This window comes from Melanotaenia boesemani, chromosome 10, assembly GCF_017639745.1.
Source record: "Melanotaenia boesemani isolate fMelBoe1 chromosome 10, fMelBoe1.pri, whole genome shotgun sequence".
Classification (NCBI taxonomy): domain Eukaryota; kingdom Metazoa; phylum Chordata; class Actinopteri; order Atheriniformes; family Melanotaeniidae; genus Melanotaenia; species Melanotaenia boesemani.
In genome coordinates this window covers 32,443,477-32,471,327 of record NC_055691.1, presented here as the reverse complement: position 1 = coordinate 32,471,327, position 27,851 = coordinate 32,443,477, and the positions used below count along the sequence as shown (strand labels likewise).

General features: G+C 38.5%; 2 protein-coding genes across 3 annotated transcripts; one reads left to right on the top strand and one right to left on the bottom strand.

Annotated features, from left to right (window-relative positions):
* Positions 1-1,618: 1,618 nt before the first annotated feature.
* Positions 1,619-15,266, bottom strand: LOC121647597 (GTPase HRas). Its single transcript, XM_041997155.1, has 6 exons — positions 14,893-15,266; positions 5,853-5,991; positions 4,933-5,111; positions 3,497-3,656; positions 2,822-2,946; positions 1,619-2,661 (listed from the first exon to the last, which is right to left on the bottom strand). The coding sequence occupies exons 2-5, from the start codon at positions 5,961-5,963 to the stop codon at positions 2,827-2,829; spliced, it is 570 nt and encodes a 189-aa protein (XP_041853089.1). The 5' UTR covers positions 5,964-5,991; positions 14,893-15,266; the 3' UTR covers positions 1,619-2,661; positions 2,822-2,826.
* A 145-nt stretch (positions 15,267-15,411) lies between these two features.
* On the top strand, positions 15,412-26,417 carry lrrc56 (leucine rich repeat containing 56). Of its 2 annotated transcripts, XM_041997153.1 has the most exons (13): positions 15,412-15,747; positions 15,970-16,136; positions 17,262-17,349; positions 17,727-17,787; positions 18,712-18,808; positions 19,193-19,390; positions 22,095-22,272; positions 22,364-22,588; positions 22,767-22,834; positions 23,314-23,456; positions 23,740-23,942; positions 24,038-24,392; positions 25,169-26,417. In XM_041997153.1, the coding sequence occupies exons 2-13, from the start codon at positions 15,972-15,974 to the stop codon at positions 25,332-25,334; spliced, it is 1,947 nt and encodes a 648-aa protein (XP_041853087.1). In that variant the 5' UTR covers positions 15,412-15,747; positions 15,970-15,971; the 3' UTR covers positions 25,335-26,417. The 2 variants fall into 2 exon arrangements, with proteins under 2 accessions (XP_041853087.1, XP_041853088.1); XM_041997154.1 differs by lacking the exon at positions 15,412-15,747 and having other exon boundaries at positions 15,862-16,136.
* The last annotated feature ends 1,434 nt before the right edge of the window (positions 26,418-27,851 follow it).

Genomic DNA, 27,851 nt, shown 5'->3' with positions numbered 1-27,851 from the left:
CTATTCCACAGCTTGCAAGGGGAGAACCAAGCCCTTGAGCCCACAACACCCCTGTGCAAAAACCCACTTCTAATGGTCCATACAGTCTTTGTCATGCTTGCCAGGTTGGAAATTTATGTTCTGGTGGTCTGTTGGCCTTGTGTTGCACCAACATGCTGCTGCTATTCTAAAGCAATGGGAGTGTGAATGCATAGATTTGTGGAATTCTCTATCATGAGTGTGCTATTAAAAGATTGATAAATGCAAGCAAAACCATTAGGACTGTAATTTCAACTTATTAAATCTACACTTTTTTTACTTATTAAAATGTTTGAATAAAAAAAAAAAAAAGAAAGAAAAAAAAAAAAAAAAAAAAGAAGGGAACAACAGTGGGGTCAAGGATCATCCCCCTGCATCATGTCAATAACTTAAACAAAGCTTCTTTCAAACAGAATACAAAAACTAAAACACATTCACAGTTTGTCCTTCCTCCAAGCTGAGAAATAAGGAGTTAACTGATAAATAAGTTGACCACCACCATCCAAACAATAACTAGTCAAATTTCTGTAAGCCATGACACGAGTCATATTAATTGTACAAAATCAGCTAGATCATACATAACACAGTAATCCAGTTGAAAGGAGTCAATGGCCTTAGAGCATTTTATGTCTTCTTCAGAGTTCTGGATTTGATGCACGTTTTAAAAAAATGCCTGTGTTGTCCATGACATCACCATTTATTTATATAATTAAGTCATTTTGTTTTATACTCGGCCATGTCTTCAAATTTAAATGCAGTTTTTTTTTTTTTTTTTTACCAGCAATATTAAACTAAATCCTATTCAGGCAAATGTTATCACAGAGCAAATAAAGAAAAAACAGTGTAGTGTTTTTAGTGAGTTGTCATTTAAATTCTGTACAGCACAACACACACGTATACTTCTCGTTGTGCACATAATCAGACATAAACAAGACAGCAAACATAATCATCTCAGGCAGAGCTCGCTGCAAACATGAGGTACAAACTAGCTAAATGATAAGGCAAAGTAAACACAGATTAGTCTTATTTAGGCAGCAAATTAATAGTTATGGAGAGCACAAGCCTTTCAGTATTAAGAAACAAAGAAATGCACTCCCATACTCAACTATCCATCACCGATCGAGCACAACAGTCCCATGTATGTACAGTAAATGTGGTTTGGATAAGATTAGCACCTCATTTGGTATTGTTCCTTTGAAGGGTTGCAGGTGGTGGAGAAATAGGAGCAGACTGAGGATAGTACGGCATGTGTGGAAAAACTGAAGATCAACTCCGAGGCAGGACTTGTGCGTTACACTAAGCAAAACACACTTGTGAAATCGCTCACCCTGGACTCCAGGGCTGGTAAATGAGACTTTCATGGACCTTGATTCCTGAGCCTTATTGTCCAAAAAGAGGCGTTCTTGCAATCTAAAAATAGGAGTTATCAACATGTAGTAAACAGTTGTAAACCATACAGTTACCAAAACTAATCACAAGAAAAATCAGCTCTTAATTTCTCTAAAACTACAATCGGTCTCTGCTGCTTTAGCAAAGATGACAACTGCTTTTCCATGTACTGTACCTTTCCTTTTTATAGCAAAGTAAAACAGAAAAATAGTAGTTGTGAGAGATGTTTTATTCTCAACACTAGGTGAAGTTTGGAAAGTAGAGTCCTATTGCACCAGAACCTACGTACATTAGCCATTACAATTATTATTTTGCAAAGACACCTCACAACGAAACATCTGTAAATAGTCAAGGTAGATGCATCCTGGAGAGCTATTTATGTCCTCCTTTCAAGACATTTATTCCAGAAGGAACTTCAACTGTCTCAAGGTAAATAAAAATGAAAAATATCAAACCTGGTGTCTTCTTAGGCAAGCACCTCTTTTCACTTACAGTAGTCAGTGGCTTTCAAATCTACCAACTATAGAAAATGGGGAAAAGATTCATATCAAAAACCTTTTTTTTTTCTTTTACAGCATAAACTAACTGTTAAACAACAAAAAATTTACAGTCTTGACCACATAAACCTCCACGCTGCTGTCACTGTGTCCAATACAATGACAGAAGCCATTCACAGAAACCAGACACAGGTACAGTGAGGAAGGGAAGTGGTTCATTTCATGTGAGAGGTGTTAGGGGAGTTATGACCATTCCAGTCCTTTCCATTTAAAAATCATTCAGTCTTTTCAGCGGCTAGGCAGCAGGGAGGGGGCGGGGGTCAGGCTTCAAGGCAGGAGGAGGTAAGAGACACCCCCTTAACAACCAGTGTTGAGACTGAAAACAATAAGTTAACAGGAGAAAAAAATGGGGAGCAACCCAGTTTAAGAGTCATTAGTGGTGTTGCTCACATGTCGATGCAGAACCCCCCCCTCTCAAAAAAAGAAAAAAAAAAAAAAAAAAAAAAAAAAAAAAAAAAAAAAAGGAGGTGTTGGGTGGGACCAGACCAGACTACTTCAGCAAGCCACTTAGGCAACTGTTCAAAATCCTCTTCTCTATAAAGTTTATGGTTCTGGTGGTTTCCTTGTGAAGTTTTGCTTCAATCATCCTCTTTTTGATAAAGTTCATATTTCATCTATAAGTTGTTTTATCTTTCTGTCCTCAAGTCCATGCTGCCACTTCGAGCTGTAGCATTTCTCCTCAGCATGTAACGGAGAGCTAGGAAATGAAATAAAACAAGACATTAATGTCTATTTATCTGTTTTATGTGAACAGATGAAATATTTTAAAGTGGAATTCTGACAAGCTCTTTCTAACAATCATATCAATCAATCATAACAGACTAACTGGGTGAGAATTTCTGTGTGTGAAGTCTCACCTGCATCATGATACCACACATCGACAGCTCATACAGTCCTGACCGCTCTCATCCGGTGGGTTCAGCTTCCTCAGCTTATGCTGCCTGATCTCCCTTACCAGTGTGTAGAAGGCATCCTCTACTCCCTGCAAGTACATGCAAACATACAAAGGTTATAAAAAGATCTTGGTATTTACTATGGCCAATCATGAGTGGAATACAATGCATGCACCCATGTTGGCAGCATTACGATGGTAACCCTGAATTTTAAGAAACTAAATGATGAAAGAAATCTTAAAGACTAAACATAAATCGGTGCTTAATTCAGGAAGTTTCCTTTTGAGTTAAGAGATTCTGCAGATTTAATGATGAATATGAATGCATTTATCTGCGTAAATGCATTTTATCTGTCAGTAAATTACAGAAAGTGGGAGGTATGCAGCAACAAGTCTTTCATAAGGCTTTTCAAATACTGTAGCTCTCTTCTCAAGCCAAGGTAACCTGGCTATGAGTCACTGCCTGCAGCATAATAAAATGTTCTCAGCATCACAAATCACATCATGCCACAGGCCGTGTGCTGCTCTTTGTGTGCATTAATAGGCTTGTGAAAATTAGAATAACAAGAGGAAAGAAAAGGGCTTCTCCATGGAAATGCAGGTGGAGTGAGTGGATGTGTGCTTCATGTTAATAACCGACCTGTCGTGTTTTGGCAGAGGTTTCAATGTAAGGGATGCCGTAGGAGCGAGCTAGGTCCTGAGCTTGCCTTGTGTCCACCGTTCGTGCTGGGAGGTCACATTTGTTTCCCACAAGCACCATGGGTACATCATCAGAGTCCTTCACCCGTTTAATCTGTTCTCTGTGGCATAAAAACATGAAAAAGACGCTGACATTTAATTTTTTTCCTTCTTTTAATCCATCCAAGCACTGCGATTAGCAACAAGGACATGTCTCCCTGTCATTGTCTCTCAGCTTCATAAACAACAGCAACTCCACTGGAGAACCAACCATCGAGGGAACTCTAGGACCCAGAGGAAGATCCAGGGCCTGTCTGTGCTGGGCTGTGCTGCACTGCTGAAGGAGGAGGGTGAGAAGAAATAGAGGGGGGAGGAGAAGAGATGGACAACAGGCAGGCAGCAAACAGCATTACCTCATCACTACAGCAGCAAGTGCCAAACGCCATGCAGCCAGGGGGAACTGAGGGAGAGGAGTGGGTCAGATCAGCTCGCCACTCCTCAGTCAGCCCCTGTACAGCTGATCCCTCCACCACCACCAGTCCAACCCGTGTTCTGTCACTGCTTACAGTAATTAACAAGAGTTTTGATAGATTTAAGAAACTGACCTGTTGTTAGCTGATGGGAAAATACTAACACCAAGAACTGTTCTGATATGTCAATAGGTGCAAACAAGAAGTTTTCCAAAAATTCAACAATAGTTGCCAACAAACACAGACAATGATCTTTAAAACAACTCACCAGCTATAACTGGGGTACAAATTATCCTAGAACCGAGCAAAAAAAACCTATGCATGCATCGCACATTGCACAACAGTTGTGTTCAAGCCGTGTCCAAAAAAAAAAAGCTGGACAGCAATGACAGTAATCCAAACAAATATGAGCAATTTGCTCAAAAAATGCCCACAGACATCCTCATATGTAACCTTTGTTACTTGTGACATGCAAGACTGATAAATGAGTGTCTAATGTGATGAGAAAGACTAAATATGGCAAAGATAGAGAGTAGTCATCTCCAGCTGAAACTCCCCACCCCCTCCATTTCTCCTTCCCTGTCCTTGGGAGTGCTACCTCTGCCTGCTCCTCTAATTGAGTCAGGATCGATTTCATTGGCATCGAGCTATAAGCCTCCAGTTGGGGGCTAAGCTTTCTTTAGCCGTGTTAAACGCTACAGCATGACATCACCCTGCTACTGCAGAGAGCTGGCACACACACGTATACACACCCCTCTCCCCTCCAGACCCCAGGGGAGTCCCTGTAACTCACACTGCATATACAAATATACATACAGAGGAGCAAAAAGGGCTAACAAAGGATTTTATGCCTGATCTCCACCCTAACTGATCAGCAAATATACATGATTATATCTGCACAAAATCCTTTTAGTTGTCTTGAACATACCTGTACTGGTGAATGTCCTCAAAAGACTTGGTGTTGTTGATGGCAAAAACGCAGAGGAAGCCCTCCCCAGTTCTCATGTACTGATCCCTCATGGCGCTGTACTCTTCCTGACCTGCAGTGTCCAGGATGTCAAGAAGGCAGGTCTCTCCATCAATCACCACTTGCTTCCGGTACGAGTCCTGAAGAACCAAGAACAAACTCAACATTTCAGAACAGTGCTGAAGACACCAATCAAACGTGACTCACAAAACGGGTTCAGGTGGAATTTGAGGCAACTCATACAAACAGTACAAAGACACAGAGACTGTAGGTAATATTGCTTATCAACCTATACCGATGTTCAATTCCCATTTCCATTTTCAGATCACATAAATTCAAGAGATCAGAGAACCAAGGCATCAGAGCTAATGTTTAGCCTTCCAACATGTAGTCACAAAAACATGGAGTGCTGTCCCTTTGTTTGTTAGAGCATAGGGGCCAGGAATGCAAATACACAAAAAGGACATTGTCTGGCCAGAGGCAGGCGTGGTGCGAAAAAGAGGGAGAGTGAGGAGACAGAGATCCAGAAAAAGCGAGAAAAGAGAGGAAAAAAATATTCTCACTGGCCTTCCCTCTACTTTTTCCAATGTCTGCAAGTCTTTCAGTGTCTTATTTCTTGAAAATACACAGTAAAGGGGCGGAGGCAACGTTTTTTCTTAAGGAAAAATTAGGAATTTCTTCCAAGCCTGACCACAAAATTTAATTAATTAAATTACAGTAACTTGGTTTAGGCTGATTTGACATCTCAGTAGGGTGCACAAAATATTCCTCAGGACTGATTATGAGAAAATAAAATGTTTTAGCATTATGATCAGCCCTTCACCACTTCCAAATTAACTGCCTCGGGAATGATGTGCAGAACAACCAGAAAAGACTCATACCTCTATGGTAGGGTCATATTCATCCACAAAGTGGTTCTGGATGAGCTGAATGGTGAGTGCACTCTTGCCCACACCTCCAGCTCCAACCACCACCAGCTTATACTCCGTCATCTTTGCCACCACTGCCCACCAAACACCACTGTTGGAGAGAAGAAAGTAAGAAAAGAGGGGCAAGTTAGTATTAAAAAAAAATCATAAAACACACAGAATTTTAATAAACTCTTCTCGTCTGCCACAAAACCACCAGGATGTTGGCCACAACTTGCAGAACAGACAAAACATCTAAACCTAGTGAGAAATTTTAGTGTTTCGCATATGTTGGAGAGTGTGTTCAGTGGGGGCTGAGGTTAAGACCCTCAAAGGGGAATGTGAAAAATGTGCTGAAGGTACTCAATGTTCCAATCCTCCACTGCTCAGTGTGAGCAGCAGAGACAGTGCATGGGAGGGAGAAGAACTGGGAAGGCAGAAAAGGAGGGCGGGCACGGCACTGGCAAACATATCCCCATCACTTGGGTTTTACATTACTAATATCTACTTTTTAGCCTTCAGTGACATGCCAGAACTAAAAACATTAATATTTATACACAAAAATAGAAAACATTAATTATCTAGTTAACTGGAACCTTATATTTAACATTTACAAATGTTTCTTAAGATCAAAATCTATTCACTGTCAACTGACTTGTTGACAGTAGATCCTATATTGGTGGTTTGTCTTGATTCTTTTGTTGGAATCACTCCATAGAACCAGAGGGAGAGGCCTAAATAGTACTTTATGACTCCAGGTGTCCCTGCTCTTGCCCCCTGTGGACCCATTCAACCAACTAAATAGGCCTAGCTGATGTTGCAGACTTATGCTGATCATAAATCAAAGTTTTGTTATTGAAGAGGTGTCGCCAGAGGAATAAATAAATGATGTCCACCCTAAGTATAACCTTTGTAGGAATCCACATGTATTGTCTGCATTTTAAAACCTGTCAGAGGACAGTAAAGAATTTCAACACTGACAGATAAAAGACAAATCTCAACTTTAAAAATTAAACTTCAATATCTGAATAATAAAGCAGAGGAAGAGGTGCAGAAAGCAGGAAACTTTGGGTGAAAATGATTTGATTAAAAGCACTAACTATCTAGAAAGGTAGAACCAGACATGTAGAGCATTGTATATACAAAACACAGATCTTTCAGCATCACTCCAACCACAGAACTGCTAGTATCTGATATTCCAGGTGTCATCTGGGTGTTTTCCACAATGTTCTGTGGCAAAATTCAGTGATTCAGCATAATGACAAAAAATCCCAAGTTACCAAACCCTTGACCCGATACCAGCCCAGTAAATGACATGATGATTCAGAGTTACAGAAGAAGAAACTCCTATTAGGACGTTGCAAAAATAAATGTAGTAAAATTTTGTGGCTGACATCTAAAAAAGTTTGCCAGAGGCCTATGGCAACTGCAGCACCAGCTTGGCCTCACACAGATAGTGACTGCTCAGGTGATGTCACCATGATGTCATCTCAGACTATAGAGAAAAATAACTGGGAATTCCTAAATGTGCAAGGGTATAATGGATTTCCCTTCTGTTTTACAAAATCTCTTACAGATGTTCTTTATTCAACACTGTGCACATGTTCAGCACAAACCTAGAATCATATTTGAATCATATTATGTAGAAAACCTCTGTGCATCTGCTCCTCCCTAACCCCCATCCAGTCTTAAATTTGTCTTCTTCAAAAGTTTCCTCTTGTGTCTCAAAGGTTATATGAAGCATTTCAGAGAAATAGACAAGCATGAGGGGTTAACCGTGCTCATCGGCAGTCTGTTGAGTGCTGAAGAAGAGAATCATTAACCTGACCCACCAGCTAGTGAGTCTTCAGACGATTAGGATATCATGAACACCAAAGGTTATATATGCTGTTATGTGGGCAAAGAAACGTCATCAATCATAATCTCTTACAGACTCCTGACTCACCAATAAGCACTGAACATCAGTTCTTTAGTCAGTCAGAGCAGAAAACACACACACACCCTCTCCCTTGTGCTTTAACTCCCAAAGGTGCACACACAGCTGGACTTAATCTTAAATCCTCCTTCTGGAAAGAAAGGAGTTGACACCAGTAAGGCTTCTGGATGGTTTACTCATTAGACAATGAGGAGAGTTCTAATAAAATGACACTTATATAGCAAATTGTTCAGGAAGAGAAAATAACCTTCTACTTTTATCTCTGGGCGTGGTTTTGTATAAATAGAAACTGAACAAAAAAAACCCCCGTTTGTGTTATTTGTGTCTGACCTGCATGCGACTGCGAGGGCAGACTAATATTAGCCAACATTACGACTGGAACAATGTTAATGATTGACAGAAAAGCTGACTTGTTAACTGTCATTTTGCTGCTCTCATTTAATCACAGAGATACAAACACTGTGTGTTCCTTGATCCTGTAGGTCATGCCTCGCCTCAATGGACCAAGTAGTTCTAAGAGCCATCACCAACATCTACAATATGTAAAAATACACCAGCTGCTGTAATTCTAAAGTGCAACAGGAAGAGAATTAGGCTGATCCTTGCAACTTGGGGCTAAATATTTAGCTTCCTTTTAGCTCAATGTAAGTAAGTCAGCCTGCAGTTTTCAGAGCCACAGAGCAAGATTTGCTCCTGAGTGCCTCCTCAAACCAAATAAACAGCAGCTGTGGGATGAAGAGAATTATTCAGGGAAGGACATCTTTGATCACTGGACGCTACAAGCCAGGGTATGAACACAAAGTCAGACCATCAGCAGCCTTTTTACAGCAAAGTGGAACAGTCAGCAAAACCAGTTGCAGACAAAATAATATTTAAAATCATGGGAGGATCATGGAATTAAAAGGCACTGGTCTTTTTCAGTTTACTAAAACTGCATGAATAAATGTACAAGAAACAATCATTATAATTTCTAGTTACTGTTGTGACAGAAGTCTATAAAATATCAGAAAGATTCATCGAAATCAAATTTCCTAGATCCTAAAAAGATCTTAGATAATCTTAGATATGAGCAGACATTATTTATGAGAGCTAGAGAAAAAAAGGAAAGGAGGAAGAAAACAAGCACATGATGAAAAACTGATATTGCTGTTAAATACATTAAGATATTATAACTTGCATCAGCTTATAATTATTAATTAATTTCACTTTAAAAATTACTTTAACAATGACCAAATACAAAATATGTTTTTGGTTACACAAGGCTGATACTTTAATCAGTTAAATGGATTATATTAAGATTAGAGAGATCAATCAATAAACCTTAAAGCTCTTTTCTGACAGCGATGGCTAAAATGGCAGGATGGCAGAGGTTGGTAAGTAACTTCTGCTATTATACCATTTATTTTTTTAAATGATTACTCACATGACCCTCTTTGATCCACTCAAATATAACCAATCACAACCCTGTTCTTGACAGTGCACTTAGTCAGCTGGGCTTAAATTTTCTATTGATGCAGTCAGTACCAGTCCTGTTACATGACTAATATTCACAGATTAATTAGAGTTCATATGTTTAACCAAGAACACCCAACCCACACATCTGTTTTACATCAGAGTTCAGTCACTGCCTACACTAGTGTGTCATAGCAAAATAAATACAGACACACATAAACATACATGCCAATGTCTGCTGACACAAGGCCAAACTATAAGCAGCTAAGTGAGTAAAACTTGAACTGATGTCCAACAATTATATCGTTAAAGAAGCACATTGGTTTAGAATTTTTGTCAAGTGCACATTATTTTCCATATTAAACAATGTCAATGTAGCAAATACAAAAATAGCCAAGCTAATAACGCAGTGTCAATACCGAGTGACACCCTCTTTGGTCTCACGGCTAAATATGTAGCTTGAGGCTTTTTTTATAGCTCTCTCCTACTCTGTAGTTACTATTTTTTAATACTGGACAGCTCCCTCTAAATGGTGGTAAATTGTAGGACAAGTTTGAATAGTCAGCCTTTTTATAGCTCTGAAATTTGCATCAGATGATGACTGTGATTAGCTGATAATGCCTGAGACCTTGTTCTAAGGGCTTACAATGAAAAGACTAGCTAAAGAAAAAGTATGCCTTTTTGCTGCATACTAAAATTAGACTGAACAAAGATGATGCACTTGGATTGCCTATAGTGTTCAGAAGAATATTCAATCCTTAACATGAATCCTCTAGAAGATCAATTTATCTTTGAGACGCTCCCAAATACCGACATATCACACCATGTATAAAGTGCCTTTTTTAATCATTGATATGTTAAATATTATCTTCAAAAGAAGCTTTCTTTTATCACTGATGCTAATAAATAGGAAACTAGGGACCAGGACAAAACAAAACATCAAAAAAAAAAAAAAAAAACAGAAGGAGCAGCACATCTATGCTATCACACACAGATACTCAGTTCTTCAAATTCTGACACAGACAGTTATGGCATCTTATTTATATAACCAGATCATCGATGTAATGTGTGAAATTATTAAATATTAGAGCCTAAAATGCTAATTCAACTCATCTGTGCCTGCTACTGGAAGACTGATGGAAGCAAAAGCAGCCAACCATGTCTTGCTCCCTAAAACTAGGCCTTGTCAGCTGATGATTAATAATCCACACATACATATGGAGATAAATAGCTAAATGAATTATTGATACATGCTGTCATGTTCTTAAAGCCACTTGGTGTCAGCGATGGCTCAAACCGAACCAGTCTTTGTGCAGATAGAAGGATGGATGAGGACTCCAAAATCAGTGCTTGCACCATTCTTTTTACATGTTTCATCCACTCATGGAGACCAAGTCAGAGTGTGCAGCTCAAGTTATTCTGATCTTTATAAACATAAATTAATGAGCTTCCCTCCTCCCTCGAGCAGTGTCACGCATACTCCTGTACAGTCCTGATTTTCTTATTGTACAGTAATTACTGGCAGTGCATGTTGACTTGTGCATCACTCTTTTGCACTCACACTTAAAATTACGTATGTACAAGTACACGTGTATAATCATGCTACCATGATGGCTTTAAAGAACTGTCAGTTTTTACTTTTACACTTTTACACAGTTAAGAATAAATCCTGATCAAAAGAAGCAGAAATTTTCCTGCTACCCCTCTCAGAAAGGCTTCATGCAAGGTGGTGACCTTTTCCATTTCAAACTTCTTAAAACCTTTGCAGAGCTGCTCCCCATTTCATCAAGGAACACTACACAGCATGTTTGTGTTTAAGGTTATTTATAGCACACCACCTACAGCCTGGGAAATTAACATTTCGTTTTGAAACCCTAGTGCCTCGCTTGGACCAAGAGGATAATATTACATGACAGCTTACGGAGGGTGCGAGCACAAAGCAGCGATAGGGGTGGCAGCAGGAGAGTGGCTGAGGGCTACTTTCACTTTATGCCAAGGGCATAAACACATGAGAGAAGGGTCAACATGGAAAGTGAAAAATTCATAATCAATAATAAAAATCATCAAAGCTCATCTTTTGCCAACTGTTTCTTTACCAAATACTATTTATTTAAGTTTCTTTTCAATCTGACAGTCATATAACCGCAATCCACATGATGCAAGAAGCAGGACAGATGAATGACCATCTTCCACAACAAGCAATCTACTCTCCATTAAAGTACCTAATTGGTTAAAGAATCCATACTGGCAGAACCGCTGCAGAGATAATAGATTTTTAATGGCACAATGATGGTAAGGAGACCCTCTCTAGGGAGGTATCACAGTCAGATACTGAGACTCCATGAGGCAAGCTATAGTCCTGATAGCTCACCACACCCTCCCACTGTTCTCCAATGACATCACCATCCTATAAACATCCAAACTTAAGAGTTGGCCATCAACCTAGAAATGACTATTCTGTTTTCTGAGCCCAACACAACACAAGCTAGAAGCACTCAGACCACAGACCTCCGCCAAGCCATCGTAAATTTTTTTTTTCAATGATTGTGGGCATAATTTTTGAGTCAGAAGCTCTAATAGCAAAATTATTCCCATCTTCCTGAAAATTTTATCCAAATTCGCCCATAACTTTTTGAGCCATGTTACCAACAGACAGACGACCAACGTTGTTGAATACATGAGCTCCGCCCTGGCAGAGGTAGTGAGTCGGCTTTCATGGAGACTGTCAACTGAAAGATATATCCAGTTGACCATAACTTACTGAAAAGCTCCAGTTATTTCAACCTGCCAGAAAAAAAAGAGGAAAAAAACTAATTTAAAGAGAAAATCCTTTAATAAATCATTTGTTATACCTTTTAATCCTTACAAATATTTATATAAATGTACATCTGTGCAACTGTAAAAACAATTGGCTTTTAACGGCGCTAGAGTCCCAGTGACCTTTTCCCTACTGGGTCATCCTTTTAGCTTGTTGGGCAGGGTGAGATGGTGGAGGCAGCAGCAGAGATGAAAAGGCCAGCTGACCCCCACACAAAGGACTGCCAGTTAGAAGAGCCACGAGGCTTACCAGACACCAAACACCCCCAAACTCCTAAGTGTTTTACGTGTTGTTGTTGGGAAATTGTTCTGATTGCATACACACACCAAGTCATAGACACACACACTAACTAGCCAAAAAAAGTCACACATGCTAATATTTTGTTGGACCACCGTTAGCTTTGATTCCAGCTGCTTCTCTGTGGCATTGTTTTAATAAGCCTCTGTAATTGTCACAAGATTTATTTCCATCCAGTGCTGCATTAATTTCAGCAAGATCTTGTATTGATGATGGGAGAGTCCAACCACTGCACAAAGCCTTCTCCCACACATCCCAAAGATTCTCAATGGGGTTCAGGTCTGTACTCTGTGGTAGCCAACCCATGTATGAAAATGATGTGTCATGTCCCCTGAACCACTCTGTCATCTTGGAATATAGCCGTGCCATCAGGGAAGATGGAATGACCTGCTCGTTCAGTATATTCAGGTAGTCACTGACCTCATTCTTTGGAAGCATAATGTTGCTGAACATAGACCTGACCAACTGCAGGAACCCCAGATCATAGACTGCCCCCACAGGCTTGTACAGTAGCACTAGACATGATGGATGCATCACTTCATTTGCCTCTCTTCTTACCCTGATGTTCCCATCACTCTAGAACAGGGTAAATCTGAACTCATCCGAGCACATGACCTTCTTCCATTGCTCCAGAGTCCAGTCTTTATGCTCCCTGGCAAACTGAAGCCGTCTTCTCTGGTTAGCCTCACCGATTAGTGGTTTTCTTATGGCTACACAGCTGTTCAGTCCCAATCTCTTGAGTTCCCTTCGCATTATGCAGGTGAAAATGTTCTTGCTTTGCTATTAAACATAGCCCTGAGTTCTACTGCTGTTTTACTTTGATCTGATTTCACCAAATGTTTCAGTAATCGTTGATCACCATCATTCAGGACTTTCCCCCCCAACCACATTTCTTCCTGGAAGACAATGGTTCCCACAATGGTTCCAGTTTGTAATGATGCAATGGACAGTTAACCCAGTTTTAGTAGTTTCTGCATCTCCTTAGATTTTTCTCTGCCTGATGGATGCTAATGATTGACCCTGCTTAAACAGACTAGCATCTTTTCCACAAACATGAAATGTGTCTTTCTACATGGTTGTTTAAGAAATTAGAAGCTACTCATTGCATCAGCTGGGGTTAAATAACTTGTTGCCAGCTGAAAGATAATTGCCCACGCAGTAATTATCTAATAGGAGGCTTACATCTATTTGCTTAGTTAAATCCAGGTGGCGTTTGTATGCCTTGATGTGACAGAAACCACCTAAGAGCCCACAATCATTATTCAATTAAAAAGAAAAACACCTTTCTGTAAATTTACTATCCTTGTACAAGAAGATAAAGCTGATATCAAATCAGGGGAATAAAAACAAAACAAATCATGTTTAAAGCTCTTAATGTGTGAGGAAAACTTGTAATTTGCACTAAATTAATTTTCAGAAAAGTCACACTTATTTGGGAAGAAGCTTGGTAGTATTCAGATCACAGCTGTTCTGAGAAAGGGATAACACATTAATATTACACTTCTATTGCTGGACTATTCCCAAAAGTTTTCCAGCTGACCAAATTCTTCCCTTGCCTGAAAACTCGAAACTGTACAGATCTAAAGGACTGATACCTGGCTCTTCTAATCCAGACTAATGCGCATGAATCAGTGTTAGTCACTTTTTCTTATATGTGATGCTTTAGTCAGAAGCAGTGAATGTGGTTAAATATTAACAGCAAACAGGGAAATTATTTTCAATAATAGCAAATTTAAACCCATTCTGACCTGCATGAAAAGCAGATGCAAACTAAAATGTTTGATGCTTCAATAAATGCTCTATACAATAGATTTTTCACAGCTGTGATTGGTCAAATTATATCTGTACTCTGTGTTACAGCCTAACGGACAGCTGCTTTTGACATGTGTTTCTCTCTTCAATTTTAGTTTTAACCATTTTTTAAGTACAGATTATTCCATGCCATCTTTGTAAATGCCTTGTAATGGAATCTGACTTCCGCAGTGAAACATTCAAGTCTAGTGTGATGGGGCGTCACCCCATTTGTCTGTATGGCCACTATAGACACCACAAACATCACACTCAAGACTGTCTTTACAGGAGACAGAAAGTAAAATCCCATCTAACCAGGATCTACTTACATGTCTAGTTTCTTTTTCATTACAAACACGAGTGGGGGGAAATCCACGCCAGTCATTTTACGCCCTCCTTACCAAGTTTTAACACCCAAACTCTGTTTATCCGAACTGGTAACCGCTTTAGAAAACTAAGGTCTAGACAAAACCATGTTGAACTATTTATGTTATCATGCATGCAGAGTTAAAGTCAAAGCATGAGCTGGGTAAATAATGTTCGAGGTCGCCGGGCGTGAATCAAAACGTTATGATAGCTAGCTAACTCGTTTTAACTGTGGACCACAATCTCCTGCGGTGTCCAAAACACTGAAAGCATATGAAAGAAGACCTGTGACTTAAAATTAAACAGTCACTGGCAACATATTTCTGACACAGGAATGTAAAGTGTATACTCACAACCAGCAGAGGTCTAATTAGCGGCAAGAGCAACGTTTCGTCTGCCGGAGAGGAAGAAAAAAATCTTTCAATTCCGTTGGTTCTCTGGACAAAACAAAATGTTCCTGAGCTTCGTCTCACAGTGTTCAGGTATCTGCGTCTTCCTTATTTTTTCCTTTATGAATGTTTGATTTTTTTTCAATGGCTAAAACGCACCAAAGCATTCACAGATTCTAGGTATGATGAGCCCGCGTTGAACAATGTGCTTCCAAACAGAGCAGAGACGAGATGAGGAGTGCAGACCCACGCCCAGCTCTATCAAACATACTAGAACCGCCCCGGTTACCCTGCATGTCTATGATGCGTTCGAGTGCAGTCAAAAAAAAATGTCACTCAACGAAGACGGCTACTTGACTTTGCCGTTTGAGCAAATCAATCCGAGTTAACAAAGAAGCACCCAAACGTCGCAGACAATTAATCGAAGCAAATATTGAAATAAATTATGAATTCCGCATTATTTTTATTTTCAAGTCAACTCGAAAGACTTTAGGATTGTAACCCCCTCATTCACACTTCACAACCCTTTCTCTATCCATTAACAAGAGACTATAATATGTTTTAACCATACAAATGCCAAACTCTTTCTGGCTGAATTCCAGCTAACAGTCTGATTTTGGCCTAATTTATTGTGCTGGTCGCATTTGCCAAAGATCGTGGCGCACAGATGAAGTTACAAATATTTTCCGCTTGCACTACAAATCCCAAGGAGCCATGGGAGGGTATCCAGGAAGTCGATTCCGGTTGTCAAGTAAACTTTTCCCTCCTGAGCTCTTAGCTGTGTTAGTTAGGTCCTGACTGGACAAGTTTCTGTAACAGGTAAAATATTTTCTTTGTATAAATACAGTATTATATTGTGTTTTAATTAAATTTCAATGTGACATTAAATAATGCATTTTTCGAGTAATATAAGCAGCTGTGACTGTTAATGCAAGCAGTCTCTAGCCAATTTAATGCTATCTAAATCCCTCCTTTCAAAAAACGTCTCAAGCGAGATGTTAATTGTTTTTAAGGTTTTTTTCTATTTCTGACTGCCGTGAGAGATGAATGACTGTCATGGGCCTGTGGCCCAGGAGGTCCGGCCTGGAACGGCACGGGTTCTGGTGACTGAGCTGAGTGGTTCAGGCTACATCAACCCAACTCCTGTCACTAAACCCTGTGAGGACTTTGACACAGAAGTGGAGCTTTATCTTTCCCCAGAGAGGCTGGTAAGTCCTTAGAAGAACTTAAGTTTAATGTATTATATTAAATTAACTAAAATTATATTTTAAAAATACAAACTATTTATCTATTTATTTATTTACCTATTTATTTATATGCCGAAATAGTTCAGGTAGATCGTTCTTGTAAGCCTGAGAAATTGCTTTTTAATCTGTCATCTCTAATCAGACTCTCTTTCGTATGTGTTATTTAATTATTTATTTTTATATTAAAAATGCTAGTAGTTTTAATTGGGAAATATTTTATTATTATTATTATTATTATTATTATTATTATTGTGGTTTCAGTTAGGAAGTTGCCAATCACAGAGACTTAAAGTGGGGATTAAAAATTATGCAATACAGACAGGGAAGCAAGTATCTTGGCTTTATCTCAGATCCTCAGCTTTGGTCAGACAAGCAGATATGAAATTAGGTTAAACTTCTAGAGTCAGTCTTTAAATCTTTAGAAAAAAGCAGACAGCTCTAATAATTTTATTCAGCTTTGTCATTTATGCATACCATGCTTTTTTTCTTATCACATATTCTATATAACTTCACTTCTCTACCCAGCAAACTATCCAAGTTCTGACCAAGATATAATTTAAAATTAATCACTATTACATTTCACAGCATTAAAACTTTCTTGGTTTTAACAATTTCTCTAGCCTCATTCTTGCATGGAAGTGTCTCGGATTTACATGCCTTTTAAATACAACTCATGAACAGACTTCACTGGAAAACAGTACCATCAATACATGATCAGAAGAAAACTGCAGAAGCAGACACTGTAAGGATAATAATTTATTTGAGGTCATGTGAAGAGTGTTTAGTTTTTTGTTTGTTTGTTTATTTGTTTAAAATCTCAATTAAACATTTTGGCTATTTTGTAATTGTATTACCCTGCAGCATTAAAATCTAGCCTCTAATGTTAGTGACAACCATCTCTATAAAACAAACTTGTAAAACAAAGCACAGCCTGGACAAATATCTGTTTCATGGTGAAATGAGCAGACAGGATTATTTCATGGTAAATAACTAAACATCAACTATAGACATGATTATATCTTGAGTAAGAATACAAACAAATTGACTGAGACATGTGGGTCAGCTGATAATGTCTGTTTCTTACAGGAACTGCTCTGTGGAACTCAGGACCTTTCTCACGTGACCTCTCTGGAAGTCTGTGTAGACACCCAAGAAAACACACTGGGTAACTTTGGTAAGATGTCATACAACAAGGCATAAATGTGTCATAGCCTAATTGCGTGGGTAAAGCGTTCACATTTGTCTTAAAAGGATGCATTGTTTTCATGAACAGAAGACAGTTATACCAACCAGTTCTAGATGGCTAAGTAGATAATAGAGAGAGGAACATGATGACTGTTGTCACCTTTATCAATCTTAAAATCTGCATGATGTAGCACTGTCTGTACATGTGTGAGTCATTCCTAGCCTTCCATTAAGGTTGATTTCCTTGAAGGTATAACTGAAACAAATATATTATTAAGCTACCAGAGTGAATAAAAATGAAATAATCATGTCAGTGTCATGTCAGAGAGAGAGAAATATTGCTTTGCCTATTTGGTCATCTTGTAGGAGCCTACTTGCCCAGATTAGAGCAGCTCAGAATGAACAACAGCTTGATCATGTCAGTAAGGTAAGTTACGTAACTGTCACTGTATGCTTTCTTCCTTTTTTGTGTTCTTGAAAAGCAAATTACTTAACGGAATATTACTGATTTCTAAACCTTCAAGATGTTGGTAATATTAAAGCCAAAAGGGAAATACCATAATGGATTAAAACAAATGTATGATTCTATTTATTCTATAACTTAAAACTATCTGTAAATTTCCATACATAGCTACATCTTAGAGAGGTCTGTGCTCTTTTTCACCCAAGCTGTCCACAATAGGAACAAATAATACAATATGTACTTTATGCATTGAAGATGCATGTTTGAGCTTGTAAACCAGATACCAGCAGATGAGATGTTTAGTGCAGTTTTAGAGATACTATAGACACATGTAGGGAACAGGTTCAACCAGCTGTCTCACAACTGGATACAGAGGGTTTATGACATATTAGATTTCAGATTCATTCATTCTGAAATTTCAAAGAGAAAAGACAGGGAACAACCACAGATTCTCCTGGAATGTTCTTCTAGTCTGCTTCTAGACACAGCCGTGTGATAAAACTATAATTTATTCTTATGATAGGATAGATGCAAAAATATTACCAGAAAAAGCACCGAGCGATACATGAGGACAAGCAGAAAAGATAGAGAGTTGCTCCACCCTGACAGCAGTAGAACAGAGCCAGCCGGACATGCATTACTTCTGATAGCATTTCGTGCTCTGGGCTATGGAAGCTGTAGTAGAGAGGGTGTTACATGGTGAGATATGAGAAAAATTCCTCTGGAAAGGTCTAAGCAGGGTTGTGTTGTAAAGAAGAATAGGAGACAGAGAAAGGGCTGCATTTATGGAAAGAAAAACCTTAGCCTGCACAGCTTCTCCTGTGATTTACCATGTTGTGTAATTCCCTTCCCTGTCTACTCCAAGTATGTCCTATTTTGTTTCCCTAGAGACCTGGGAACCACCCTTTCCAACCTGCAGGTGTTGTCAATGTTTCGCTGCTGCCTGCGAGACCTAGATGGCATTTCTTCTTTCACTTCTCTTAAGGTAGCGTTTATACATAAGAGATTGCTCAGAGAAATCAGTTTAACAGTCAAATATACTGAGGAAACATGATGAATCTTTAGTTTATGACATGGATTTTTCAGAGAATAAAAATATATGTTATGATCACATGTAAACAATGCACATGACTGATTGACAGATATCTGAAATGTCTTTTTTAATATATTTATTGTTTAAAAAAATCTGTAGAGTGCATATTGTGCATAAGCAAGAAAGAAAACAAATCAAATAGAGAATGACCTAAGTTCTGTGATTATACATTGAATGTTACTTTATTGGTCTCTTTGTGAACACTTCTTTTCATCTTCAACTCTTTAACTTTTCTCTTCCCTTCTAAACTTTCTGTGATTCCTTCTGTGTTTTCAGGAGCTTTACGTGGCCTATAACAACGTGTCAGACCTGAGTCAGGTTGGCATGCTGGAGAACCTGCAGCTATTAGATTTGGAAGGAAATGAGGTGGATGATTTAGTTCAGGTTCAGTATCTGGGTTTGTGTCTCAAACTCCAGACTCTTACCTTGCAGGGAAACCCTGTGTGTCTACACCCGAATCCTTCTTCCTCTCAGGTAGGGAAATTTGTATAAAATGTTTTTAATAGCATTTAAATTAAAATATACCAGTCAAAATCTTAAAAGGGAGAAAGCAATTAAAAAAAAGATGTCACACATATTTAGCTGTTAGCCTTTTATGTACCTGTATGATCTACTTATTTTGTGGCACTTCATTTTTAGAAATTATTTGTCCTTTCTATCTGAAAAATCTGTCCTTTCTATATTTATACAAGGAGGGTTAGGGGTTAGATTAAAAGTAAGCATTTGAGTGTGTTTATCTAGACGTAGTTTGTGCACTTGTTCACGTTCCTACATTTTAAACACGACAGTAGTACAGCCTCAACTAAGTGGTGCAATGCTTAAAGTGACAGCAACCTGGCAAAGATGAAACCAAACAGAGAACGGTTGAGTTGAATAAAACTTATGCAAGGAGCTGGGCAGAGTTCCTGAACAGGAAGTGTTGTATTCATCTGATGTTGTAAAGACCAACTTGTGCTTCTGATCACCTGTCAGTCTTCTTGCTATGGTGATAATGAGAATGATAGATGTTATAATTGTTTGCTGAAGCATTAAAACACTTGTTTGTCCTGATCTGGCTTCACAGGACCCATGCCTGTGGATGTCTGCTTGACTGCGTGTGAGAGAGATAATAATGATTTTTTTGTTTGTTTTGTTTTTGTTTTTTAATTGCTGTTACTTTGGAGTGTCAAGGCTTGTTTTAACTTTAATATGCATACATTTTTTATGTATTTTTTATGTCAAATGACTGGCTCGTTACCAGGCCTCTGCAGAGCTGAATGACATGCAGATGGCATCTGATTCAAGTGTGTTGGAGAAGGGTTGCATCTAAAAGTTGCAGGATGGTAGATCTTGAGGACCAAACTTGGGCACCCTTGATCTAAACACTATTCTGAGGAGACATCATTACAGATGATACAATTTTCTAATGTGATGTCAGAACACATATGTGATCTTCGGGAAAATAATGAATACATGAAATACAATGCAAATGTCCAGCATAGCAAGCAACTCACCACGGTTTGTTTCAGTGGTACCGAGGAGAAGGTACATGCTGCTTATTGCATTTCCATCACAGTGAGCTGTGAGCTTTTTGGGCCATTCTGAATTTGTTTATTTACACCCACCAGTGGAGCATTAATTAGGAAACTAGGGCAATGAGTGGAGATGCTGAGCTGAATATGCATTAGGTCTGTGCTTTGTAGTAACTGAGGGGTTCATGGGTTTGCTCTCTTGCCAAACTATCACTCCTCTTGCTCTCTCCATTGCACACAAACACACATCCTCTCACTTCCTCTCTGTTAGGCCTCTTTCTCCTCCTCTTTTCTTTTTCATTTCCTCCTTGCCAGTCGCTCACTCTCTTTTTCATTCATTGCATCTGGGAGGTTTGGTGAAGGCCAGGAGTGTCAAGCTCAAATGTGATTCACCAGTAGCTACATGGTTTACAGGACTATCTTTGCTCTTTGTCTTGTGCTAATGGAAGACTATACTTCAGAATCATATTTTAGTGGGCTTGTTATTAATTTGTAAAAATTTTTTGTTAATGTATGATTATTGTTTATCTGATATCAGCAACAAGTGTCAGGAAAGTTGGGACAAGGGAAAGCTGTGTAATGTGTAATGCTAATTAGGTTAACTAGCAGCAATTCAATATCATGGCACAGTGTAAAAGATAATCCAACAACATCCAGAGCAAAATTGAGGGGAAAAAAGGGGATTAGCTTCACCACAAGACAAGAGTGTGTGGAAAAGCAGTTAAATAATTTACGTTTCAATAATTTAAGTAAAGACTAATAATGTTGCTGGATGTGAAATTGCAAAGAGTTTTGCAATTTCTTCATATGAGGCACATAATATCTTTAATTATTTAAAAAAGAAGAAGAGCAAGAAAGTCCAAAACTAATGCTGAATGGCTGCTGGGTCCCTTTCTTTTGCTTCAGTCCACCATTTGCTTTCATGATGGACTGAGGCAAAATTATAAATCATTTACTGAAAGTCAAAAGCCAGACGCCATGATGGTATGGGGGTATTAGTGCACATGAAATGTATAACTTCCACATACTGTACCAGTCAAAAGTTTGGATATACTTTTCAATTGGATTTAATAAGTAATGCTGAATGATATGAGCAGGGTTTAAAACAACAGAAGTTTATAACCAATGAAAGTATTTTTCAGGAAAGGCCTTACTTATTTCAGCAACACAATGCCAAACATTCTGCATATGTTGCACCAGTATGACTAGTTAGCAAAGCACAGGTACTAAACTGTCCTACCTGCAGTGCAGACCAGCCATCTATTTAAGAAAAAATGTCAAACCAACTATTGAACAAAGGAGGCCTAGAGTTTTAGAACAATTTATATCCTGCAGCAGCCTAAAATGGAAACTTGCTTTTTCAAACTGCAGAACTTTGACACCTCAAACCCAAAAAGGCTTGCAGATTACAATTTAAACAGTGGTAAAAATGAGCCCTCTGCTTCACAACACCTGTCACTAAAGTGAAATGATAACATTTTCATGAAACAATATCAAATATATCAAAGTATGCCTCTAAGTCAGTTTCTAACTAGTATGATGGTCTATCCATCTTCGACTTCACACATTTTCCCCTTTTTGTTCTTGTCATTTAAATTTTTAAACACCTGTTTGCCATCTACATTTACAGCTTCTCTCTTGTCCCTTTTTTCCTCTCTTTTTTCCAGGTGGCAGACTATAGTTACAGGGCAGCTGTGAGGGAGTTGATCCCTCAGTTGCATTACTTAGATGATGCAAAGGTGGAGGAGGACAGGCTGACCTGCTGTAGCACCATGGAAGAAGACATGGATATTCTCCGTAGTGCTATTAAAGAGTGCAACTCCATGAGGGCTGCCAGTAGAGATGGTTTCTATATCTTTTTTTTTTAATTACTTAACACAAACCAGTTAATTAAAGGTGTCTTGATTCAATAGCCATCTCCTGTCTTTATTTGTAGAGGAGACAGCAGACAGTGGATGTCCCTACAGCATCTCTGGCATGCACCCTTCTTCCAGTCCTGCCTATATCAGGCCTTGGTCATCTGCAGGCTTCAGACCAAACACTGGCTCCAGACCCATATCAGCAACCAGGTCTGGGATTCTCTCCCCTCCTGGATCAAGACCTGGTTCTTCAGACTCTGATCTAGCAGCAGTGGAAGCAGAAACCAGCCTCCTGACACATGGTTAGACACCCTGCTTCTTGTTCAGGACATTAGATTGTGTTTTAATAGCATTTCTGTAAAAGTCAGACTAAACATTCCCAGTAGCAAAAGCAATTTTAACCCGACAGTGCCACCAAAAGGCCTTGATTGTATTGTCGAACAGTTTACTGGAACCATTCTCATGTGCTTGTTTGTGAAGGAGCTGGTAAAATCCTGTTCTGTGGAAACCCAGTACAAGCTATTCGAGCAAGACGAGAAAAATTGAAGGTAAGTGGAGGCAAAACTCTTGTGATTGAGCAGAAAAAAAGCTCTCCAAACAAATATTTCACTCAATTACTAATCAGATTAATCCATTTGTCACCCAGTCACTTCCACCAGACTGTTTCCATACAGCAGAGCCTTTAGTATCAGCCGAACGATAAGCTTAATAAGCCATGACAGGAAATAATGACTGTCTGGCACCAGCAGCTCACCTCTTTAATACCATGTCAGTATAAACAGAAGCAGCTAATAGACAGGAGGACAGAAACCAGAGAAGACAAGCACAGGAAGTGGAGGACAGGGGTGATGGAGATGTGTGAAGAGCTGTTTCAAAGGGCATTGTGTGGGCTCTTGTTTCCAAAACCGTCCAAACTGTTACAGTAGCATCTCTTTTGTGTTTGACATCAATATCTATGTGATCATTCCAACAAATGTATGCATAACTGATATATTTAGCTTTTAAAAGTTTTATTCCTGTTTCCTAGACAGCACCTACCAGATCCACTCAGTTTTCTCGTGACCTGCCCATCCATATACCAGAACACACGTATGACCTCGAGACGCCGGATCGTGGAGAACGTGTAAATGTTTTTGCTGAGCTGAGGGCTTGGAGGGAAGAACATAGCAGGTATTAAACAGTTGCATACATATTGTTCATTCCTTTCATACACACTGAATGTATGAAAGCTCATTCTGAATCTCTATTGTGCCATGTGAGACTTTAAATAAAGAGGGATTTAAATGCCAACATGTACATTTGTATACTGCCAGAGGGCTTTGTCTATAAATGCATTATGCACAGTCTCATCACTGCCAGTTTCTGTGCATCTTCTAATTTGTTTGCCTCACCAACCAGACCTCCGTGGCAGAAGTTCAGGTCAAATGAAATATTTTCTTATGTTATTTCACAGGCATCTTCAGGCAATAGAGAAAGAAAGAACGCCGCAGATCCTGGCTATTCACCATGGCGGTGAAGAAGAGACATATGATGGTGCAGAAGATGGCTTTGATTGTATGAGGAGCAATAGTAGTGATGAAGAATGGGGAGAAGAGAAACACTGTGACAGCTTAGATACTGGCTCACTGGATTCCTCCATCCTGTCTCTTTCCCCAGGTGAGTGCAATAAGGCCAAATTACCTCATTGTATTGTTAAGACAGAATGAACTTAACTCTTGTGAATTATATGTTTTTTTTCTTCTTGTTGTCAGAGCTGCATCCACAAGAATCCTTATCCACTGATGTTAGTCGCCTGTCGTTGTCCCCAGACAACACATTTTCCCCTTCACCACCTCCTGTCTGTACCACTGCAGCGCCTGCTGACAGAAAGTTGCCAAAGATCCGTGCACGCAGGCTTCGTCTCACCCAGGCCAACTTAGAACATTCACTTGATTTTGGCATAAAGGGATGCACCCCTGGAACAGGTGCAAATGCAGCAGAAACAGACCTCATATTCCAGAGGGTCCAGCAGAAGACCAGGAGCAAGGTGCCTCTTTTGCCCCGCCCCGTACACTTGCCCCACCCTCCTCCAACATATGATCCGCAAGAAGGGCTAATGGATTCAGGGTATGATATTGTAATGGGGATAATTGTAATGGTTCATTTCCTCCTAAGTCTTTTAAATTTTTTTATTATTATTATTTTTGTTTGTTTCTCATGAGAGGAGAATCCATTTAAGGGAAACATCTCAGATAATAAAGTCTTGGGGCAATAGTTATCAAGTTACAGAATGTATCAAATAAAGAGATAAGATAAGATCAGATAAGATCAGATAAGAAAAGATAAGATAAGATAAGATAAGATAAGATAAGATAAGATAAGATCAGATAAGATAAGATAAGATAAGATAAGATAAGATAAGATAAGATAAGATAAGATAAGATCAGATAAGATAAGATCAGATAAGATAAGATAAGATAAGATCAAATAAGATAAGATCAGATAAGATAAGATCAGATAAGATAAGATCAGATAAGATAAGATAAGATAAGATAAGATAAGATAAGATAAGATAAAGATATCCAGCTATTATTCACTGTATAGCCATTAGATTTCATTGCATTTTTATTATATCAATGAAATAATTTTAAAATGTTTTTTGCTCACAGATAATGTGACATTTCTATTTCTGCTTGTTATTCCTGACTAACTTATTTGTCTTCATTCCAAAATGTTAGGTATTACAGATTTTATCTTAAATTGTCTACAAATGCTCAAATTTTGGCATCAAAATATGATTGTGACTACTTCACTGATGCAATGGAAACTAATAATGTTTTAATATTTTGAGTAAATTTGATGTTCATGATAAATGGTCCTAAACACTTTTTTTTGTCTTTCAGTGTGGATATGGACTTGTCTAAGGTGCATTCAGGCGTCAAGAAAAAGATGTCAAAAATCCTCGACAGACCAGCAATATCTCGCCCTCACACGGCCAGAGCAGTTCTGCAAAAACACCACCAGCACCCCCTGCTTCAGCCCTGCAGAGGGAGCTCACATCCAGATTAACAACAGACTGGTCTGGTTTACCAGCACCAGTCTTCTTCTCATTTCTAAGATTGTACATCCTTCATTCTTCACCTTACTGCCTCGTCGTGCATATTTTTCATGCATTTAGAGAGGAGGAAAGGACTCGAAGTAATAAATATTCTTAAAAATTCAGATAAAATAACTTTGTATTATCAGTGTCAATCACTGGTTAAATATCAAATATGGCACAACAGCTGCATCTGCTTTACAGATTTCCTCTATGTTATGTCATCTCTAAAAGATAAGCATTGGCAGTCTTTGTAAAAGTTTATATTTTAACTTTGGATTTGATATTTTAGGATAATCTGTCACAGATGTCCAAAGGACTTCCATGTTATCTATTACAGCTCCTTTAGCAGTTATCCTCTTTTTGCACCATTCTCACCTCCAGTTGCATCCTAGGAATCGAAACATCAGTTTTTTTAGTCAGGCACTGCGATTGATGAGGAGGAGATGAGGAGATCCAAAACAAAGTAATGAGAAGAACCATATTATGATAATGGCGGGTCCTCAAAGGGGATTTCCTCAAAGGGGATTCCCTCTCAGTATTTGACTTGTTATCCATCACTGCTCATGACTAATCATTTGGACCATAAAAGATAGTCTCTCTTTTTTGTTTTAAGAAAAGAATAAAAATGTTCTCTGGACTACCAAACCAATGGGGTTTCAAATATTATTGTATCGTTATGTTAGATTACTATAAAACGGATGTAATTAATGCTTCATGTTTGCAATTTTCAGAATGAAAACAAGATTTTTAAAACTCAGAAGCTTATGTTTTACCCAGTGATTAAAAAAGGTCCAATTTTATGTTTATTGTATGTTTAAATTACCTTATGTTAAAGGCTTAGCGGTAGAGTCAAGTACAATATAAATAAGAACTTCTTCCTGGCTAATATTGCTGCTCATATTGCTGGTGTAATAGTATAATTTTGCCTCTTGATGGCACCAGCTGTAAACCTTTATTTTGAAAATGTTGCTTCAGCCTACTTCAGGAAAATCCTTGAAATAAATCTAGAAGGTATTTTTTTTCTTTTTAACAACATCTGTAGCATTAGTTTAATCAAAGTGATATATATATGTGTTTAAAATAATACAGCATGCAAACATTTGATCTCGCTTGCTCTGCTGTTTGAAGGGGAAATGTTACGTGAAGTTTTTCTAATAAAAAACAGGAGTAATGGAGTAAACCAAATTAAGCCCATCTGGAGTATACATGTTTTAATGGTAACGTATTGTGACCAGCAATAGATATTACCTAAATATTGCTCTGTGAAGGGTGATCAGAGACAAATTTGTTGTGATACATTCTCTATTTTGACTGTATTTGGGTGGATGAGGATGAGACATGTCTACCTTAGTAGTTCTTGAGGGCATATGATGTTGACATAAGTTCATTTTGAAGCTGACACAGCCACCATAACATGGAATTTAATTTCAGGGGAACTGCCATAACCTGCACACTGATGTTTCCAAGTGTGCCGGTTCTCCCAGTCACTTGTATGAATACATGACATGAACACCCCCACACAGAGACACACACACAACTATCAGACAGAAAACAGTCTCCATATTTCGCCTATCAGTTTTTTCCACAGTCTTTCCAGTATGTAAATAAATTAATCATCCCAACAAAACACAGGCAATCTTTGCTAATACTCCTCCCCACAGTGTTGACTTATGAGATAATCACATGCCTATAGGAATGTATGAGCTGTGCATACATAGACATAACCATAGACACCAAACAAGCACACAGTGGTTATGTAATGTGTAATGTTTGCATTTCTTATCTTCCAGGAAGAATTTACTTCATCTGTGGAAATCCTCTGTCCTTCACTCCCTGTCAGGTGTTTTTAGCCTCACTCATATTACTCATATCACACTAGAGTCACTACATCTCAAGACACAGATGGAGGAGAAGAGAATGAAACTAGGGGGCTTTAATGGAAGGAAAATGGGATGGTGTTCAGCTACTCTCTGTGATCAGTGTAGTAATTTCTCTGAAAGGGATCATTCTCACAACTGGACATCACTGTAGACCTAATCTGGCCCCTAAGAGTCTTTTTTCTTTTTTCTTTTCTTTTTTTTTTTTGACCGTTCTCCAGTTATTACACATAATTTAAAAAAAATGAGAAAAGCATGGTTTGCAGCTGTGGTTTAGGGAGGTTGAATAATTTTAGAAATGTGGAATTAAAAAGCCAATTTACTTTAAAAAGTGAAACAAATAGGTCAGTTTAGTAGAGAATTTTTAATAATGATCATCTTTAGTTGTCACTACTGTTATGAACAAACTGTACATTTCATAATGGAAACAGCACATCAGTATGTACTGTAAATACCACCAAATATAAGAAATATCTGATGCCAAAAATGTGACTCATTTGGATTGTATCCATGTTGTTTGTAGTTATATTCCTCAAAAACTATCAAAGCTGTACCTTCATGTTCAACGGCAGCAAACAAGATGGATGGAAGTGAATAATTACAGTGTCA

Excerpts from the sequence above, each read along its gene's own strand:
- lrrc56 (XM_041997153.1), top strand. The coding sequence starts at position 15,972 with ATGAATGACTGTCATGGGCCTGTGGCCCAGGAGGTCCGGCCTGGAACG. Across the intron at positions 22,589-22,766 it reads AACCAGCCTCCTGACACATG|GAGCTGGTAAAATCCTGTTC; the intron begins GTTAGACACCCT and ends TTGTTTGTGAAG. Across the intron at positions 24,393-25,168 it reads GAAGGGCTAATGGATTCAGG|TGTGGATATGGACTTGTCTA; the intron begins GTATGATATTGT and ends TTTGTCTTTCAG.
- LOC121647597 (XM_041997155.1), bottom strand. The coding sequence starts at position 5,963 with ATGACGGAGTATAAGCTGGTGGTGGTTGGAGCTGGAGGTGTGGGCAAG. Across the intron at positions 5,112-5,852 it reads AATATGACCCTACCATAGAG|GACTCGTACCGGAAGCAAGT; the intron begins GTATGAGTCTTT and ends TTGGTTCTTCAG. Across the intron at positions 3,657-4,932 it reads GAGGACATTCACCAGTACAG|AGAACAGATTAAACGGGTGA; the intron begins GTATGTTCAAGA and ends TTTATGCCACAG.